Source organism: Callorhinchus milii, unplaced genomic scaffold (assembly GCF_018977255.1).
Source record: "Callorhinchus milii isolate IMCB2004 unplaced genomic scaffold, IMCB_Cmil_1.0 Scaffold25, whole genome shotgun sequence".
NCBI lineage: Eukaryota > Metazoa > Chordata > Chondrichthyes > Chimaeriformes > Callorhinchidae > Callorhinchus > Callorhinchus milii.
The window spans coordinates 50418-69078 of record NW_024704766.1 but is presented as its reverse complement, the minus strand read 5'-3'; the positions used below and the strand labels follow the sequence as shown (position 1 = coordinate 69078).

The 18661-nt window shown below is 42.1% G+C and overlaps 1 protein-coding gene across 9 annotated transcripts in view; it reads left to right on the top strand.

Moving 5' to 3' along the window:
* Nucleotides 1-1966: 1966 nt before the first annotated feature.
* The window catches only part of vsig10l2 (V-set and immunoglobulin domain containing 10 like 2), a 28738-nt gene continuing 12043 nt past the window's right edge, over nt 1967-18661 (top strand). For 5 of the 9 annotated variants that reach the window (XR_488075.2, XR_488076.2, XR_488074.2 and 2 more), the window contains exons 1-8: nt 3436-3466; nt 5567-5666; nt 9984-10015; nt 12200-12553; nt 13139-13417; nt 14657-14932; nt 16716-16976; nt 18061-18318. Coding sequence is in view for 6 of the 9 variants with exons in the window: in XM_042343884.1 (XP_042199818.1) it covers nt 5650-5666; nt 9984-10015; nt 12200-12553; nt 13139-13417; nt 14657-14932; nt 16716-16976; nt 18061-18318 (1477 nt within the window). In the remaining 3 variants the exon portion in view is untranslated. Of the gene's footprint in view, nt 2009-3435; nt 3467-5566; nt 5667-9983; nt 10016-11236; nt 11291-12199; nt 12554-13138; nt 13418-14656; nt 14933-16715; nt 16977-18060; nt 18319-18661 lie in introns of those variants that run through there. The other 4 variants (XM_042343885.1, XM_042343886.1, XM_042343887.1 and 1 more) reach the window with 4 other exon arrangements.

Sequence of the window (18661 nt, the reverse complement as noted above, 5' to 3'; positions counted from 1 at the left end):
ACACCTCTGTGAGTGACAGGAAGAGGGGCGGAGTCGGAAGACTCCTTTGTGAGTGACAGGAAGAGGGGCGGAGTCGAAGGACTCCTCTGTGAGTGACAGGAAGAGGGGCGGAGTCAGAGGACTCCTCTGTGAGTGACAGTAAGAGGGGCGGAGTCGAAGGACTCCTCTGTGAGTGACAGGAAGAGGGGCGGAGTCAGAGGACTCCTCTGTGAGTGACAGTAAGAGGGGCGGAGTCGAAGGACTCCTCTGTGAGTGACAGGAAGAGGGGCGGAGCCGGAGGACTCATCTGTGAGTGACAGGAAGAGGGGCGGAGTCGAAGGTCTCCTTTTGAGTGACAGGAAGAGGGGCGGAGCCGGAGGACACCTCTGTGAGTGACAGGAAGAGGGGCGGAGCCGGAGCACTCCATGAGTGACAGGAAAAGGGGCGGAGTCGAAGGACTCCTCTGTGAGTGACAGGAATAGGGGCGGAGTCGAAGGACTCCATGAGTGACAGGAAGAGGGGCGGAGCCGGAGGACTCATCTGTGAGTGACAGGAAGAGGGGCGGAGTCGAAGGTCTCCTTTTGAGTGACAGGAAGAGGGGCGGAGCCGGAGGACACCTCTGTGAGTGACAGAAAGAGGGGCGGAGCCGGAGGACTCCTCTGTGAGTGACAGTAAGAGGGGCGGAGCCGGAGCACTCCATGAGTGACAGGAAAAGGGGCGGAGTCGAAGGACTCCTCTGTGAGTGACAGGAAGAGGGGCGGAGCCGAAGGTCTCCTTTTGAGTGACAGGAAGAGGGGCGGAGTCGAAGGTCTCCTTTTGAGTGACAGGAAGAGGGGCGGAGTCAGAGGACTCCTCTGTGAGTGACAGTAAGAGGGGCGGAGCCAGAGCACTCCATGAGTGACAGGAAAAGGGGCGGAGTCGAAGGTCTCCTTTTGAGTGACAGGAAGAGGGGCGGAGTCGAAGGTCTCCTTTTGAGTGACAGGAAGAGGGGCGGAGTCAGAGGACTCCTCTGTGAGTGACAGTAAGAGGGGCGGAGCCAGAGCACTCCATGAGTGACAGGAAAAGGGGCGGAGTCGAAGGTCTCCTTTTGAGTGACAGGAAGAGGGGCGGAGCCGAAGGTCTCCTTTTGAGTGACAGGAAGAGGGGCGGAGTCGGAAGACTCCTTTGTGAGTGACAGGAAGAGGGGCGGAGTCGAAGGACTCCTCTGTGAGTGACAGGAAGAGGGGCGGAGCCGGAGGACTCCTTTGTGAGTGACAGGAATAGGGGCGGAGTCGAAGGACTCCATGAGTGACAGGAAGAGGGGCGGAGGCAGAGGACTCCTCTGTGAGTGACAGTAAGAGGGGCGGAGCCGGAGCACTCCATGAGTGACAGGAAAAGGGGCGGAGTCGAAGGACTCCTCTGTGAGTGACAGGAAGAGGGGCGGAGTCGAAGGTCTCCTTTTGAGTGACAGGAAGAGGGGCGGAGCCGGAGGACTCCTCTGTGAGTGACAGGAAGAGGGGCGGAGTCGAAGGACTCCTCTGTGAGTGACAGGAAGAGGGGCGGAGTCGGAGGACTCCATGAGTGACAGGAAGAGGGGCGGAGCCGGAGGACTCCTCTGTGAGTGACAGGAAGAGGGGCGGAGCCGGAGGACACCTCTCTGAGTGACAGGAAGAGGGGCGGAGCCGGAGGACACCTCTGTGAGTGACAGGAAGAGGGGCGGAGCCGGAGGACTCCTCTGTGAGTGACAGGAAGAGGGGCGGAGCCGGAGGACACCTCTCTGAGTGACAGGAAGAGGGGCGGAGCCGGAGGACACCTCTGTGAGTGACAGGAAGAGGGGCGGAGTCGGAGGACTCCATGAGTGACAGGAAGAGGGGCGGAGCCGGAGGACTCCTCTGTGAGTGACAGGAAGAGGGGCGGAGTCGAAGGACTCCTCTGTGAGTGACAGGAAGAGGGGCGGAGTCGAAGGTCTCCTCTGTGAGTGACAGGAAGAGGGGCGGAGCCGGAAGTCTCCTCTGTGAGTGACAGGAAGAGGGGCGAAGCCAGAGTACTGGTGAGGGGTGGGGGGGAAGCCCAGGCTGGTGAGGGGTGGGGTGGGGTGGGGGGGAAGCCCAGGCTGGTGGGGGGTGGGGTGGGGTGGGGGGGAAGCCCAGGCTGGTGGGGGGTGGGGTGGGGTGGGGGGGAAGCCCAGGCTGGTGGGGGGTGGGGTGGGGGGAAGCCCAGGCTGGTGGGGGGTGGGGTGGGGTGGGGGGAAGCCCAGGCTGGTGGGGGTGGGGTGGGGGGGAAGCCCAGGCTGGTGGGGGGTGGGGTGGGGTGGGGGGGAAGCGCAGGCTGGTGGGGGGTGGGGGGGAAGCCCAGGCTGGTGGGGGGTGGGGGGGAAGCCCAGGCTGGTGGGGGGTGGGGAGGGGGGGAAGCCCAGGCTGGTTTCTAAAGGCAATGACAACACAAAACAAATTACAAACAAACAATGATGGAATTAAACATTAAGTTAGAGAGTGATATAGTTGAATCCGAAGCAAGGATCTTAAGTCTAAATAAAGCCAACTTTGTCGGTATGAGAAGATTTGGCTAATATAGACGGGGAAATTACATTTATGAATATGACGGTAGACCAGCAATGGCAAACATTTAAAGATAGAGTACTAAATTCCCTTGAAAAATAAAAATACCACAGGAAACGTGGTTCAACCTTGCCTAACTAGAGAAGTTAGGGAAAAGTATAAAATTAAAAGAAGAGGCTTATAATACTGCCAAAAAGAGCAGTAACCTGAGGATTGGGAGAGCTTTAGAGATCAGCAAAGGAAAGCCAAGAAACCGAATAAGAGGGAGAACATGGAATATGAGGGTAAACTCGCGAGGAACATAAAGACGGATTGTAAGAGTTTTTACAAGTATATAAAGAGGAAGAGACTACAAAAGTGAATGTGGGTCCATTGCAGGTAGAGACAGGTTCCCAGTGATTGGAAGATCGCAAACGTAACGCCAATATTTAAGAAGGGTGGGAGACAAAAAATGGGGAAGTGTCGATCAGTCAGTCTGACATCAGTGTTAGGTCAAATTCTAGAGTCCTTAATTAGGGACGTAGTATTGGGGTACTTAGAAAATCATAACATGATTAGGCAGAGTCAACATTGTTTTACCAAAGGGAAATCATGTTTACAACAACAAAAAGATTGCATTTATAGAGCACCTTTCACATCGGGAGGACGACCCAAGGCGCTGGACAGTTGGATCAGGTCCCAAGCAGGGGGGAACTGGTCAGGGTGAGGGGAGGGAAGGGAGGTGAACGAGAAGGGGGTAGTTAGTCGAGAGGGGAGCTGAAGGCATGGTTGAAGAGAAAGGTCTTGAGACCGGCCTTGAAGGAGGAAAGGGAGGAAGCAGCGAAGGCACTGGGGGATGGAGTTCCAGAGCCTCGGGGCTGAGAGGCTGAAAGCCCGGCTACCGATGGTAGGGCGGTTAGGGCGGGGGATGTGGAGCAGACCGGAGCCAGAGGAACGGAGGATACGGGCAGGTAATCTTTTAAGAGTTTTTTGAGGTAACCAACAGGTTAGATAGGGGGGATCCAGTAGATGTGGTATATTTCGATTTCCAGAAGGCATTCCACAAGGTGCCACATAAAAGGCTATTGCATAAGATTAGAGCCCATGGAATTAAAGGTAATATATTAGCATGGATCGGAGAGTGGCTAACAGGAAGAAAACAGAGAGTAGGGATAAACGGGTCCTTCTCAGATTGATAGGATGTGACTAGTGGAGTGCCATAAGGATCAGTGCTTGGGCCTCAATTATTTACAGTCTATATCAATCATTTAGATGAGGAAATAGAGCTTAACATATCTAAATTTGTGGACGATACGAAGATAGGTGGGAGAGTAAGCTGTGAGGATGACACACAAAGAATGCAAAGGGAAATAGACAGGCTAGTTGAGTGGGCAAGTAGGTGGTGGATGGAGTATAACGTGGGGAACTGTGAAGTTATTCACCGAGGTATTAAAAATAGAAAAGCGGATTATTTTCTAGAGGGGGAGAGACTAGGTAGTGTTAGTGTTCAGAGGAGTTTGGGTGTCCTTGTACACCAGTTACAAAAAGTTAGTATGCAGGTACAGCAAGTATGTACCTAGGAAGGTTAATGCCACGTTGGCATTCGTTGCAAAAGGGTTAGAGTACACGAGTAGGGAAGTCTTGCTGCAGTTGTATAAGGCCTTGGTGAGACCGCACCTAGAATATCGTGTGCAGTTTTGGTCTCCTTATTTAAGAAAGGAGATACTCGCCATAGAGGGGTGAGGGTGGGGGGGGGGCAGCATGGATTCACTAGGTTGGTTCCTGGGATGAGGGAGTTGACCTATGAGGATAGGTTGAGTAAACTAGACCTATATTCTCCAGAATATAGAAGAAGTAGAGCTGATCTTATAGAAACCTATAAGATTCTTAAGGGTCTTGACAGGGTACATGCCGTGAGACTGTTTCCCCTGGTTGGAGAATCTAAAACTAGGGATCAGAATCTCAAGATTAAGGGTCAGCCTTTTCGAATTGAGTTGAGGAAACATTTCTTCATTCAGATAGGTAGTGAATTTGTGGAATTCTCTACCCCAGAGGCTGTGGATGCTCAGTCCTTGAACATATTCAAGACTGAGGTTGAGAGATTTCTAAAGGATAGAGGGATTATGGGATATGGGTAGGGCGAGTAAAAGGAATTAGGTTAGAAGATCAGCCATGATCGTATTAAATGGCAGGGCAGGCTTAAGGGGCTGAATGGCCTACTCCTGCTCCTTTGTCTTATGGTCTTATGGTCTTTAGGCAGTCAATTTAGAGGTGGTGATATGGTAAAAAAAATTCTGCAGCCAAAATAGCTCATGCATTTGGTGATGTAAAAATGACCAATAATTTTGAAAGTGTGGTACTGTCTCACCAAACTGTTGCAAGTAGAATAAGTGACATGAACGAACATACGAATACAAAGCTCAGGACAAATATTGAAAAATGTAAATACTTATTAGCTCTAGACGAGAGAACTTACGTTACTGTTAGCAGTCAGCTGTTAATTTTCATCAGACCCATTGATGAAAATGTTCTTGTTCATGAAGAATTACTTGAGTCAGTTCCTCTGAAAACTGCTAAAAAGGGGTTGGATATTTACAAGGTTCTGACTTCAACTTTCAGGAAATACGGGGTGGATTTCAGAAGTGTTCATGCATCGTGGCAGATAGTGCAAAATCAATGACCAGCTGTAAATATAGTTTGATAGGTTTGCTGAAACAAAATGGAATTGAATATACGACCATCCAATGCATCATACAGCAGTCCCTTTGCGGAAAACTAGTTAAAATTAGTCATATATTCAAAATAATCTTTATTCAAAAGTATCTTTATCATGTTCCTTTGTTAGTTTTCGCAATTATGAATTAATCTGTTTGGGTTTTGTTTTGTTGAGCATTCTCTGTTGGGGCCTCCATCTGCTGAGTTGATATCTTGTGTTTTGACTTTAACACATTAAAACATTTCTTGCACTTATTTCAATTTGAGATGATCATTATTAAGTGATACAGTCACAGTATTTAAAATATAGGATTTCTATATGATTCTTTATGTTTCTGGAATGGAAAAAACAAAAGCACGTTGCAGCACGCAGTGAAATCTTGCCCTCAACACCAAAAAAGGTTGGACCCCACCCCCACCCCTGGGTAAACCACAACCAATGAATCTGCACGTGAGGTAAGTTATGTAACTAAACAACAATTACAATCATTCTTTCCATTAAATTTACATAGAATTGTATGTTACATTCACAGAAAAATGTCAAAATAATATAATAAGATCTGAATGAAACAGATCACTGGTTTCACATGTTAGGATGGGCCTCTCTCACAGCTGTTTTCCCTGAGGAAGCAGCCTTTTTTATTGTGAGTTGCAGAACTGATCTACTTTATAACCAACTCACATTCAAGCCTGTGAGTTCATAATTTCCAGTTCACCCCAAGAAATAGCAAATTTATCTCTTCTAATTCCAGTGCAGTAATCTCGCTTGAACTAACAATCTCAGTTTGAGATCAAGTTATAGAAAAGCCAGTTTGTTTTTCCATCTTATTTCCAATTTAGCATTGTTGTTCTTATCTGAATTTCAAATGGTCTTAATGACATTGGTAAATGATATGCCAATTTAGAAACATCTTATTTTGTTCTGTGTTTTCACTCTTTAATTGGAATTGGATTGAAGGTGCCATAAACTCCCTTTGCTTACAGCTAGCAGACCAAGAGGTTTTCCATCCCATTGGTATTTGCTGTATTCAAACCCATGTTCTAGCCCACTGAAGCACACTCCATTTATTGCATTGCAAACCTTTATAACTAACACTGTGACTCCAGCAGTAGTAAATATTGTAGAACAATCAGCTGAATTATTTACAACGTCTGTCCAATAGATAGAATGCAATAGCAATTCTTCACTCAATAGTGCTTAAATAGGATTAGAAACTTAATCAGTCTCACGTTCTCAGTTACAATGTAAATTATTCAGTAAAATGATTCAACAGGACTAGATCTGGAATGAATTATTTCAAATACTTGTTTTCCTCAAATCTCTCAGCTCACAGAAATTGCTGGTGAGTCTACAACCACAAGTATAAGATAGTGACTAGGAGATCTAAAAGAGGACTTTGGAGGAACGTCTTCATACAGAAGGTAGTGAGAATGTGGTTGAAGTAGATAGCGTTGATCCATTTAAGAGGAAGGAGTAGGTGGAAACTCATGTGAAGTAAAAACATCAGCATTGAGTTGGGCTGAATGGCCTGTTTCTGCACTTTACAGTATATATAAATCTATGTAAATGATGGAGATACTCCAGCACCTTGGGACATCCTCCCGATGTGAAAGGCGCTATACAAATGTAATCTTGTTGTTGTTGTAGACACACAAATGATTTTGATGTTGCCTGCCTGAGAGACACTTGAGATTGGATTTGCCCGTAATATGTGTTGCAAATCAAGCTGTATGTTCTAGTTTACAATGTGAGAATTATGGATTCTATATAGGTGCAATGAAGACTTTGGTTTCTGGGTGAAGTCCAATCTGATTGAAAACCATTTCTCCTAAATTAGTGTTTTATCATCCAGTGGAATTTGTTGTAATCATCTTTTGATGATCCTTTGTCAAATAAATATTAAGGGTCATCTAACATGGTCACCTTCCCTTTCTCCCTAGTTCGGCGTAAAATAGGCCATTTTTCAGCACAAGACATTACCCAGCATGAAGGGCACCATATAAAATGCAAGTTGTTGTACTGTTAATGTGTCAGTCTAGCTCAGTTGGTTGCACTCTCACCTCCCAAAGTCAGAAGGTTGTGGCTTTCAAGCCACACATCAAGACTTGGAACTCATACAGTCTCAGCTGATTCTGAACAACAACTTTGATTTATATATTCTCCATATATTCTCCAATGCAGTGCTTGTTAAATTGGGCACAAGCTGGTCCATCTAGGAAGGGGTCATGAATTAACTTATGGAAATAGATCACCAGGTTAACAACAACAACAACAAGATTCCATTTATTGAGCGCCTTTCACGTCGGGAGGACGTCCCGAAATGTATACATTTGTATTAAACAGGAGGTGATGGAATTAGATACATGTAATCCATTATAGGGCAAATAGAGAAATATATATAAATTAAAGTAATATCTGAGCTGTATGTTGTACCAGTGCTGAAGGTATGCTCCACTGCTAGAGCTGCCATCCTCAGGGAGCAATGTTAAACCGAACTTCTCCAGGTGGACATTAAAAATCCTATTTGAAAAGAGAAGGGCGTTTCTCCCAGTGGACCAACAATTCTGCAAATAAAATTGATAGTTCACTTCATGAATGTTTGTGGAACACACCCATGGACAAAATTAACTGCTGTATTCAACTAAAATAGTGAACTTACAGTAAATCCTGTGAAGCTTTGAAACATCCTCCTGATGTTAAAGGTGATTTAAGAATTATTATAATCCTGTAGGATGAGTTCAGATTTGCTGACCACTGCCTATCATATGTCCAGAAAAGATGATAATCCAGTCTATTTTGGTTTAAATTGATATTTAAAGCTTTCCTTCAACATTAGTGTGTTTCTAGGAGATGTAACATCAAAGTACATTTGGGCCACTATTAATGCAGAAGTGCAATGATACTTGGGAATCAAATTATTTATGGTTTGCTTTAATTTTCTGATAGTGAGATCTGAGTTTTCACTGGAAGCATTTCAGTAACTCAAAACAGAATCAGGGCATCCAGCCAGAGCAAGGAATAAAACTGAAAATTTTATTTTCTCATAATCCTGCTCTGCTAGTATGGTTTGCTCTACTATTGACTACAGTCAAGGAAAAGGTGACAATTTAGTGGCAGCCGCCAGGGTTTCTGGATATTTTGGTAACTATGCTGTATCTTTTAAGACTTGTAAGTCTATCTCTTTCTAAGGGACCTGTTATCAAGGAGATCTGCAAATTGAAGCCACTAAACAATTAAAGTTTCCTGATTGAAAAAAACTCCTCAGGGATGAAAGGATCCATTCCTACAGACTGTCAGATAAAGAATTTAATCCACCTTTAAAAATAGTAGATGAATATTTATTGAGGGAAAGAGATTAAGGATTATTATAATAATAATAATAATCCTTGCATTTGGTATATTGCCTTTCACATCAGGAAGTGGTCCCAAAGTGTTTCATAGGATTTACTGTGAAATCTGTGGGCAAAACGCAGCAGTTGCCCAATGACCAATTGCCCAATTTGCACAAAGCAATGTCCCCACAAACAGCCATGAAGTAAATGGTCCATTTTATTTGGGGGACATGTTGGCCAGGACACCGGAAAAAAATCCCTTTTCTTCTTGAATAGTGCCGTGGATCTTTAATGTCTGTCTGATTAGGCAGAGGGAACCTCAATGTAATGTCTCATCCAAAGGATGGCACCTCCATTGCATTGGAGTGTCAGCCAAGACGATATAAGTTCAAATCCCGACATGGGGCTTGAACCCACAACCTTCTGTTGCTACCACTAAGACAGGCTGATTGGTATCTTGGACAGACAAAGCTTCATCCTCAATCGACAGGAAGGTTGCACACCTCTAACCAATGGATGACCCATGACCAAGACTTAAAAGCTGAAAGACATTCTGAAACTTCATAACGTACTCCAAGACGTTTAGGGAGAGAGCACAGGGAGCTATCCAACAAATGATCAAATTAATAAGGAAGGAGCAGCTTTGATGGACAAATTGCCCATTTCTCCTTCCAGGCTTTCTTATACTCGTGATCTAAATTTCTCAGTTTGGTTTGAATACTCTTAAGCACAGTGATGGTTTTCCCCATGTATCAAACATCTGGATGACAAAAAAAAACAATGCTTACAAGATCATGAGAGGTTACTATGAAGATGATCCTTCAGCCCATTTGGTCTCATCTTTTGAGAATCCCCCTTCTACTTCTGTCCTTCCATTGCAGCATCGGGTTGATTTGTACAGCACAGTTGTGAGGTACTGGAGCGAACCACTGAATGAGGCATGTAATAACATTCACAATTTCATGTCAAATGATACTCCTGTCCCCAATAGGATAAGGCTTATAATGAGGCTCAATCTGAATCAATTGTTAAGCATTATTATACAGTGACTTTAAGAAATGTTTATCTCAACATTAATACTGCGGCTGGAGAATTGAAGTAAACTAGTAATTAGAGACTGATTTGTAAAAGGATAGGGAAATGAATAATTCAGTCAGTCTGAGGGAATGTTGACCGGGTGCTGTTGCTTTGCAATAAACAGGTGTTTTTCTTGCTATAACTCAGTCCAGGATTTACTGTGATTACTCGTGCTCTCAAGCAGAAATGCACAAAGATTGTAAAATGGTTGAGAAGACTCCATAGGAATTGTGGAGCAGGTGATTGTTTTATGCTAGTGTAAGGGTGTTCACCATACAACCTGAGGATTTTCAAGCAGTATGTTTATGTTTATAAAATGGATGATGGAGTGACTTGGAATTTACATCTAAACATCCTCTTCAGGTTATTCTGGATCCTCACTCCTCTGGCCCATGGTAAGAGTTTTCAATATTGCATGTTGTTATGAGTGCTGATCGCTATTGCAAACTCACAGGGAAAAATTGTTTCAAGGCAGTTGCTGACAATTGGACAGTGGCATTGGACAGGCTGATAAGCCAGCATTCCTTAAACTGATAGGTTAATGGTTTGTTCATCGTGGTCTAGGTTGATAGAGAAGGGAGTTTTTCCTGGGGTTCTAGCCCATAATTCTCCAAATAAAATTATGGTATATTGCTGTTTGAAAATTGGCTGTCATGTTCACTGTTGTATTTTACAGTAAATCCTGTGAAGTGCTTTGCAAGGACGCAAAGATTAGTATTTTTGTTATACAGGGCAAAAGCAATTTGAAATTTACAGCTTTTCATGTAGAATGTCTAAGAGTTCTATCTGCAAAGACAAAGTGGGACCACATGATGGGTAGGAGATAGGAGGGTTATGGAAGAGTTGGGCTAAAGGTCAAGTCAAAGGGATTGACATTTAGATGGCATTTGCTAGTGAAAAAGGAAGGAGGAAGAATGATTGAGAGATGGGATAAAGTGAGAGAACCATTCAATGAGGGGCAAAGTGGCTGAAAGCCCACCCAAACACGGTGGTAGAGAGGGGGAGGGGAGCATGAAGCAGGCCAAATTTGGTGGAGTAGAGAGAATGGGTGAAGAGGTAGGACCACAGGAAATTGCAGAGATATTGTGGGGTATTATCATAGAATTATACAGCACGGAAGGAGACCATTCGACCCATCGAGTCTGTGCTGGCTCTTTGCAGGGTGCTATCCAAATCAATCCCACTCCCCCGCTCTCCCATAGCCCTGCAAACTTGTCCTCCCCAAATAATTATCTGCTTCTTTCTTAAAAGAATTATGGGATAATAATTAATTTAAAAAAAATACTAATTATAGTAAAAATATGATTGTAATGATTCATTAATAAATTTTAAAAAATACATTTAGTGCTGCAATGAGTTCACAGAGCTTTATTATTCAACTCACCTGTAATATTTCTGCCCAGTTTCTGCTGAATCTGAGCACTGACAATCAGAAGGCTGAAATTCCAGTTGGTTTTCAACAACAACAACTTGCATTTATAGCCTCCCTCATCCAGGGTATCTTCCCAGAGCACTTTCCCTCTCATGTCAGTCTCAAATGAGATTTCTCTATTTTTAATCGTAGATCATTGTTACATGAAATGTTGTTCAGAAAAGTGTTTCCAGCACTGACATCCTTCACTCTGATAAACACATCAGCCTGAAAAAGAATGTACCGCCATTACAGTAATGTGAGTCTGCAACCGCAGAAGTGACTGAGTTTCTGTCTTCATTTTCCTGTTGTTTAACAGACATAAGCAAACAAATTTTTATTCTTGAAACAAACAATTTTTGGAAATAGCTGAAGTGTTGAGAACTTAACATGTTGGGTGTGATTGGAATGTGTCAGGTAACCACCTAAATAGTTGAATTTGTTTATCTCTGGAGCCAGAGTTATCTGATAACGAATATTTTGGGCTGAATTATAGCTAACCTCATGTGTTGACATTTCCAGGCAGGATCGTTAGCTTAAATTTTAAGACAATTTTGGTCTTCAGGTTAAGAGTAAGGGAAGTTTGAAATGTCTGAAGCTGTAATGTTGGCTGATTTGTGGAGTCCTATAGCTCAGTGGTTAGAGCACTCGCTTTGCAAGCGAGAGACCCGAGTTCAATTCCAGGCAGGGCGAAACCTTGGGCAAGTTTCCTTACTCCACACACCTAATAATAATCCCTCCAAAACCAAAAATCATAATAAATTTGTCATTTCCAATCTATGACTTTTTGTGGGACATTGCTGTGTGCAATTGGCTGCCACGTTCGCCCACAAATATGCAGTCAATTCACTTTACAGTGTGTTCTGTGAAGCGCTTTGGGACGTCCTCCCAATGTGAAAAGTGCTTTATCAAATGCAAGGACTATTATTATTATTTCCCATTTCCTGGCTGATGGCTCAGGTCTATTTTAAATGTACTAATAGAGCAGATCAGGGGTGGAAGCTGGAATCTCTCAGTCAATATTTTACATTGTTGTACATGTATCCACTAAACTACCAATGAGCCCCAGATTATTCTGCTATCATGCAATTATTAAAAAATAGATTAACTTAAAAAACAAAATATTCACATTTATCTATAGGTTTAACCTGTTCTTTGTTTTATTTAGGATTGGTCATGTTTGATACCGAGGAGGTGCAATACATAGAGACACAGGTGAAAGGAGTCATTGGCCATTCTGTAGTGCTGGAATGTGGAGAATCCTTACCAAGCATTTACATCTGGGGTTTCAGCAGAACTGGCTTCATTGACATCCGAGCAGTGTTGTATAATTACGGACAAGGAGCCAAACTGCAGAAAATGGCTTCAATCTTTGGTGATGTGCGCGTGGTCTCTGATAGTGCAGCCCTTGTCATAAGCAATTTGCAGTTAGCAGCGGAAGGACGCTTCACATGTCAAAGCTTGTACGAGACTGATGATGGAACAAAACTTGTGTACACCTTTGTGAATGTATTTGTTCTGAGTGAGTTTGATACTTTTATTCCATAATTGACCTTAAAGTGTTCCCCCTCACTAACTTCCACATTTGTAGAAAGCCACAATAATCCCAACACATGTTTTGTTCAAGAGCCACTGGCAGGAATGTTGTGATTATGAGTACCACAGAGCAATAAGACACAGATTTATGTCTATAATTCCCAGATGTGACTGAAGGTGGTGGAGACGGGGAGGTAATCACCAGAGAGCAACAAAGCTAAAGAACATTGCAACCTGTGGTGTGTTTATCAACACCTGTGTTAAAAGGGATGTGAATCTAAGGGAAAAAAATGTTCAATAAGATAGGCCTATTTTAAAATGCCTTTTACTTACCCTACGAAAGCTGGGATAGCATTTTTAATACTTGTGTTAATTAATGAACTTCATTTAGTTATAAAAAAACTAGTCAATAGTTTAATTATTGATCAACCCATGGGTTTGAAGCCCTTCAGAATTCCATCACAATGATAATGGGATACCAGTTTGACACAACCAAATGGACTGATTCTACATTTGAACCTCTCTTGTTGTCTTTACATTGTTTAGGTAATTGTACTCCTTTATCTTTCAGTTCCAGTTTCCAAACCATTCATTGAGCTGAGCAACTCATCCCCCGTAGAGGGTTCTGTAGCATTCGTGTTGTGCACAGTGGAAAATGGAACTCAACCCCTTGAGTACACTTGGACTAGGCAGTCCACGCTGTCAAAAAAGTTTGTGAATGTCTCTGAAGCAACAGGAGGGCTAGTGAATCTAACTTCTGTCCACCGGAACCACACAGGATGGTACACCTGCTCTGTCAGGAGTGAGGTGAATGAAGAGAGCAGCGACCCACTGTGGCTTGAAGTGATATGTGAGTCCTTGTAAATATCTGAAGAAAAATTCTGCGAAGAAGATGCCTGTCAATAGAATAGAACCAGAGGACCAACATTCTCAGAATCCTAGACTTAAGGCTCTTAAATTTTAAGATTGTACACAATTTGAAGAAAAACTAAATTCAATTATAGCCAGGTCCGATCCTGGTACAATATGTATTTCCCAAAAATAAAATTAGTATGTGTTTGAGTGATACATATGGGAACTACGTCACAACAAAAAGCCCACCCTTAGGGAACCAAAATTCCCTTGACCTACTGCCAGATTGAGACTTAATAATTTAGTAATTACCATTCACCTTAAATTAGTTATATGTGTTCTAAAAAAAGCGTGTGGGGTAAGGGGTTGGGAGGAGGGGAAGTCTACTTAGCAGCTGTCCATTCTTTTCTTGCCCTCTTCAAATTCAATCCAGATTGAAACGTCCTTCTCGTAACTTTCAAGATGGAAATTGAAATGTGTTTGGGGCGATCTCATCCAATATTCTGCTCAGCCTGGCTCAGTTGGTAGCACTCTTGCCTGTGAGTCAGAGATTGTGGGTTCAAGCTCCATGTCAGGACTTGGAACTCACATAATCCAAGATGTGAATATAATGCTGGCACTGTACAACATTGTCTGAGGTGCTGTTCTTTGGAAGAGATGTAAAAAAAAACAGGACTATCTGCCCGTTCAGCTGAATGTTAAAGATCTCACTGCACTATTCAAAAGGAGCAGGGAGTTACTCTAAACAATCTGGCCAATAGTCACCCAAATAAATTTGGTCATTCACTTCTTGGCTGTTTGTAGGACATTGCTGTGCATAAATTGGCTGTCCCATTTGCTCACAAAACACACACAGTCAAACAAATGTATCCTATGAAGGGTTTTGAGACATCCTCCTGAGTTGGAAGGCTCTATATCAAAAGTAAGGTAATTATTTTTTTTTTGTCTCAAAGTTGTTGACAACTCTAAAATAATTAGCATTAATTTAGCAATTCTGACTCAGAGAGAAAGTCGCAGTGGCTGGACATGGCTTTTCCTTCTGTATAGTTATTCACCTTGGAGCTAAAGTGTGAATGTTTATACTGAGATAGAGTGTGAAGGTTTCAAAAGCATTGCCCAAAGACTGACCGTCAATCATGTAGTCATTGTTATAAATTATGTTACACCCAATTAACAATTATAATATTAGTAACAAAGCATCCGTATTCAAAAGTGATCATTGTTCTTTGTTTTGCAGTTGGCCCAGATGAGCCATTCATTAATGTTACTCCATACACTCTCAATTCAATGGGATATTCAGCAATTGAATGGGATACCATCTTCCTGACATGTTCAGCCTCCTCCAATCCACCCAGCCACTACATCTGGTTCTACAATAACTCCCAGATTTACTCAGGGCAGCGATTTGTCATTAAGAAAATATCCCGAAGTCAGGCAGGAGCTTACATGTGTCTTGCACAGAACTCTGCCCTCAATGCCAGAACCAAGACCACAATCATACTCACTGTCTACTGTAAGTATTCTAAAAGAGGTTTTCAAAATATTGTGATAATTTACTTTTTCAGTATTTTCTGTCTTTATAGGGCAAAGTTTGTAAGATCAACAAACTTGCAGGTGATGCAATCAGTAATTTCAAAATTATATTAAGAACATAAGAACTAGGAGCAGGATTCGGCCATTCGGCCCCTCAGCCAAATAATAAGATCATGGCTGATCTTATAACCTAATTCCATTTACCCTTCCTCTCCCCATATCTCTTGATCACTTTAGTTTTTAAAAATCTATCAATATCAGTCTTGAATATGTAAATATTAGTATATAAAAACAAGTATAAAAGTAACAAACATTTTCACATTTAGAGTGTTGCCAATATAATTATTATGTTGTACATGAGGTCACATCAGAGCTAAGAATTCACCGAGGCAATATACAAAATGTGTTTATTATTTAGGTTCGAAAAATTTGAAGCATTTCATAATATGTTCCTCACGTTAAACATAAGGAACGTATTATGAAACAGTGAAAACTTTACCCTAGTCTTTCACTTCATATTGCAATTCAGGATGCACTCTTATAGACTGTTGTTCAGTTCTCAATTGACGTTACTGATCTGGAGAGGGAATAATATCCAAATTTGCAGAATCTACTAAATTGGGAGGTGTGGTTAACAATGATGAACCATGCTGGTGGCTACAACTGAACACTGTTAGTGCAGTGGATGCATTTGTGGAAAAAGGAATTCAATACAAAAAAAGTAGTATATTTTTGGTAAGAGTAATAATGACTTTTTACATCCAGTCATTTTACGTTCTATAAACCTTTACAGGAAAATCATTAGTAGAAAAACACCTGCACAAACTAGAAACCACAAGTCAATCAGTGTCTGAGTGAGAAAACAGTTTTGGTTTTGAGCACAAGTTCGGATGAAGAGATGAAATATTTTTGTTTCCATTCCTCTTGATTGCCTAATGTATATTTCTGAATGTATTACAAGAAACCTATTTGTATCTAATCTTATGCATTATGAATATTGACAAGGATTATTCATGATACAATGTATACAACAATTCTCCTTATAAGCAATAAAATGATTTTATTTCGGGGAGTCTAGAAGATATTGTACTTGATATGCAGTGTAGATTTGCGATGCAAATTTGACCACTTTTCTAGGGTTACTGTAGTTAACGTTTATCAATTGGTAAGACATGTTCCATCTTCCCTCTAAATGCGATTAATCAGATCTGGATCTGTGATCGTCCTGTGGCTAAGTCTCCAGTTGTCTTGTGGCTAATTATAAATGGGAAGAGGCAGCTTGAGAGAGTCTAGATGGTAATAAGTTCATAAGATCACGCAATTGGTTCAGATGAAGAAGGCCCCTCGACCCATCTGATCTTAACTTTCTGGAACACCCATTCTCCTTTCCTACCATCACAGCATCTCACCTTCATTTTAAAATGAGTTCAGTGTCTTGGCCTCAACCATTCTTCCTGGCACCCACTTCCAGTATTACCCTCTGGGTAAAGAAACCTTCTGTCTGACCTGAAATTTCCCCTTGCAACTCTAAACCTATGTCTTCTTGTTTTACCATCCTGGTGCATTCTAAAGTATTGTTCTGGGTTTACTTTTTCAATCCCATACAAAATTTTATACTTTTATAAGGTCCTCTCTGAGATGTCTTCTGTCAAGAACTGAAGAGCCCAAGCTTGTCTAATCATTGCTCATAGCTCACAATTGTATTTCTAATTCTCCCCGTATTGTGAACTACTGACCTCTGCAGTCCTTCATGCCGTGTATAGATCTACCTGATGGGAAGCCCACCTGCACAGTGCTGGCGGTAAATAATTATCAGGATGTAGCTTTGTGGTGCTCGTGGCAAGGCGGCCATCCAGCAGCGGGTCTCCAGTGGCTTGAAGTAAAGGACGGCATAATTGATGTGATGGAATATTCCAGTCTTACCAAAGTCAAGGCAGGAGAGGATATCCTGAACAACAGTACCTATACCTGTCATCCCTCTCACCCAGCTCTGAGATCAGACTTGTCCTGTAGGACTACAGCACGTACGTATTGTTAGCTGAATTATTATTGCATGTAGGTTGCTTTCATTGCACACACTAATGGGTCATTTCAGAGTTTCTGAAAATGAAAAATTTTAAGATTGGAGTCAAATTAGTGCTCATTTAGTGTGGAGTCCTGTAGCTATAGTGGAATCCTGTAGCTCAGTGCTTAGAGCACTAGCCTCACAAGTGAGAGACCTGGGTTAAATTCCAGGCTGGGCGAAATGTTGGCCAAGTTTCCTTACTCCACACGCCTCTGTTTACCTAGAAGTAAGTAGGAACCCGGTTGTTCATCGAATGCCTGTTCGCTTTTCTGGTGGGTAGTAATTCATTCAACAAAATAGTAATAAATTGGTCACTTCAATTCACAACTGTGTGTGGGATGCTGCTGTGCGCAATTGGCTGCTGTGTTTCGCCCACAAAATATTCAGTCAATCCACTTTACAGTATATTCTGTGAAGCGCTTTGAGACGTCTCAAAGATGTGATAAGGCAAAATGCAAGGATTATCATTATTATCATTATCCAATTGCACTAAATATGCAATGTTCCACTACTTTGACCCCAATATCTGCATTATTTTATTGAATTTGATCAAATAGTTTAAGTTTTAAGTGCTACCACACATGAGGGCTGCAGTATAAATGCAAGGTGTTGTTATGTTTTGCTTATTAAAACATACCAACTTTTTCACAGTCTTAGAATAATTCTTGTATATTTTTGCTCATATAGTATAAAAGTATGCATTGCTAAAATGGATAACATTCTCGGTACTATAAAATAGAGTCATTACACTTTCGAGGAGATCCTGCGAAGCATTTTGAGATATCTTTAGGTTAGGAAAGGTGCTATATCAAATGTAAAGATTATTATAGGATTATCATCATCAACATTAATTACTTTCAAGTTTAGTGACTGATCAGCAACCGAGAAAGACATGTTGAATGTGACCTCCCCAGTTACATTGCTCGGTTTCCAAGATGAACTTGCTCAATTGTTCAAGTCGTGATCAACTTTGTTGGTTGGTTGATTTATTTGTTTTAGTTTGAAATTGTTTCTCATGCTGCTGCGTTTCAATTTCTCTTCAGTTTTACCAGAGGAGCAGCCGAAGTGTTCTGCGACTGCGGTGAAGAACAACGAGTACACAATGTTGTCCTGTAGCTGGGAGGGAGGTCTGCCCTTGGCTTCACTGCAATGGAAAAACTGGAGAAACCAGCCTCTGGGGAACTTGGAACGTTCAATCAACAACCAAGTGCTAAAGTCTACCACAGCTTACAATGGCAAAGACTTTGTCTGCCAGGCAGCCCATCCCTTAACCAGTGATGAGATGTGTAGTGTCCGACTAGGTATGACACAATCTAAATGTTCCAGAATCTTCTTCAACAAGTTATTGTTGTCTGCCTCAATTGGGGCACAATTATCTCCTAGGGAGCTCCAGAATCCATGTGGCTGCATTTTAAGATAATAGTCCTAAGGCTAAGGCCATGAGTCTTTTTAGCCTTTAAAGTTTGCACACCACAGCTATGGGACAAATTGGATTATAGAGTAGTTTCAAATTATTCCCTTGCATTTATTTTTCACTAACAGCATTACATTAACCATGTTGGCACTCTCTAGCACAATATTTGTTCAGAAAATTTGAATCAGATCTCTCTGACTGATTGCTATGAATATTTCAGATGCAGAGCA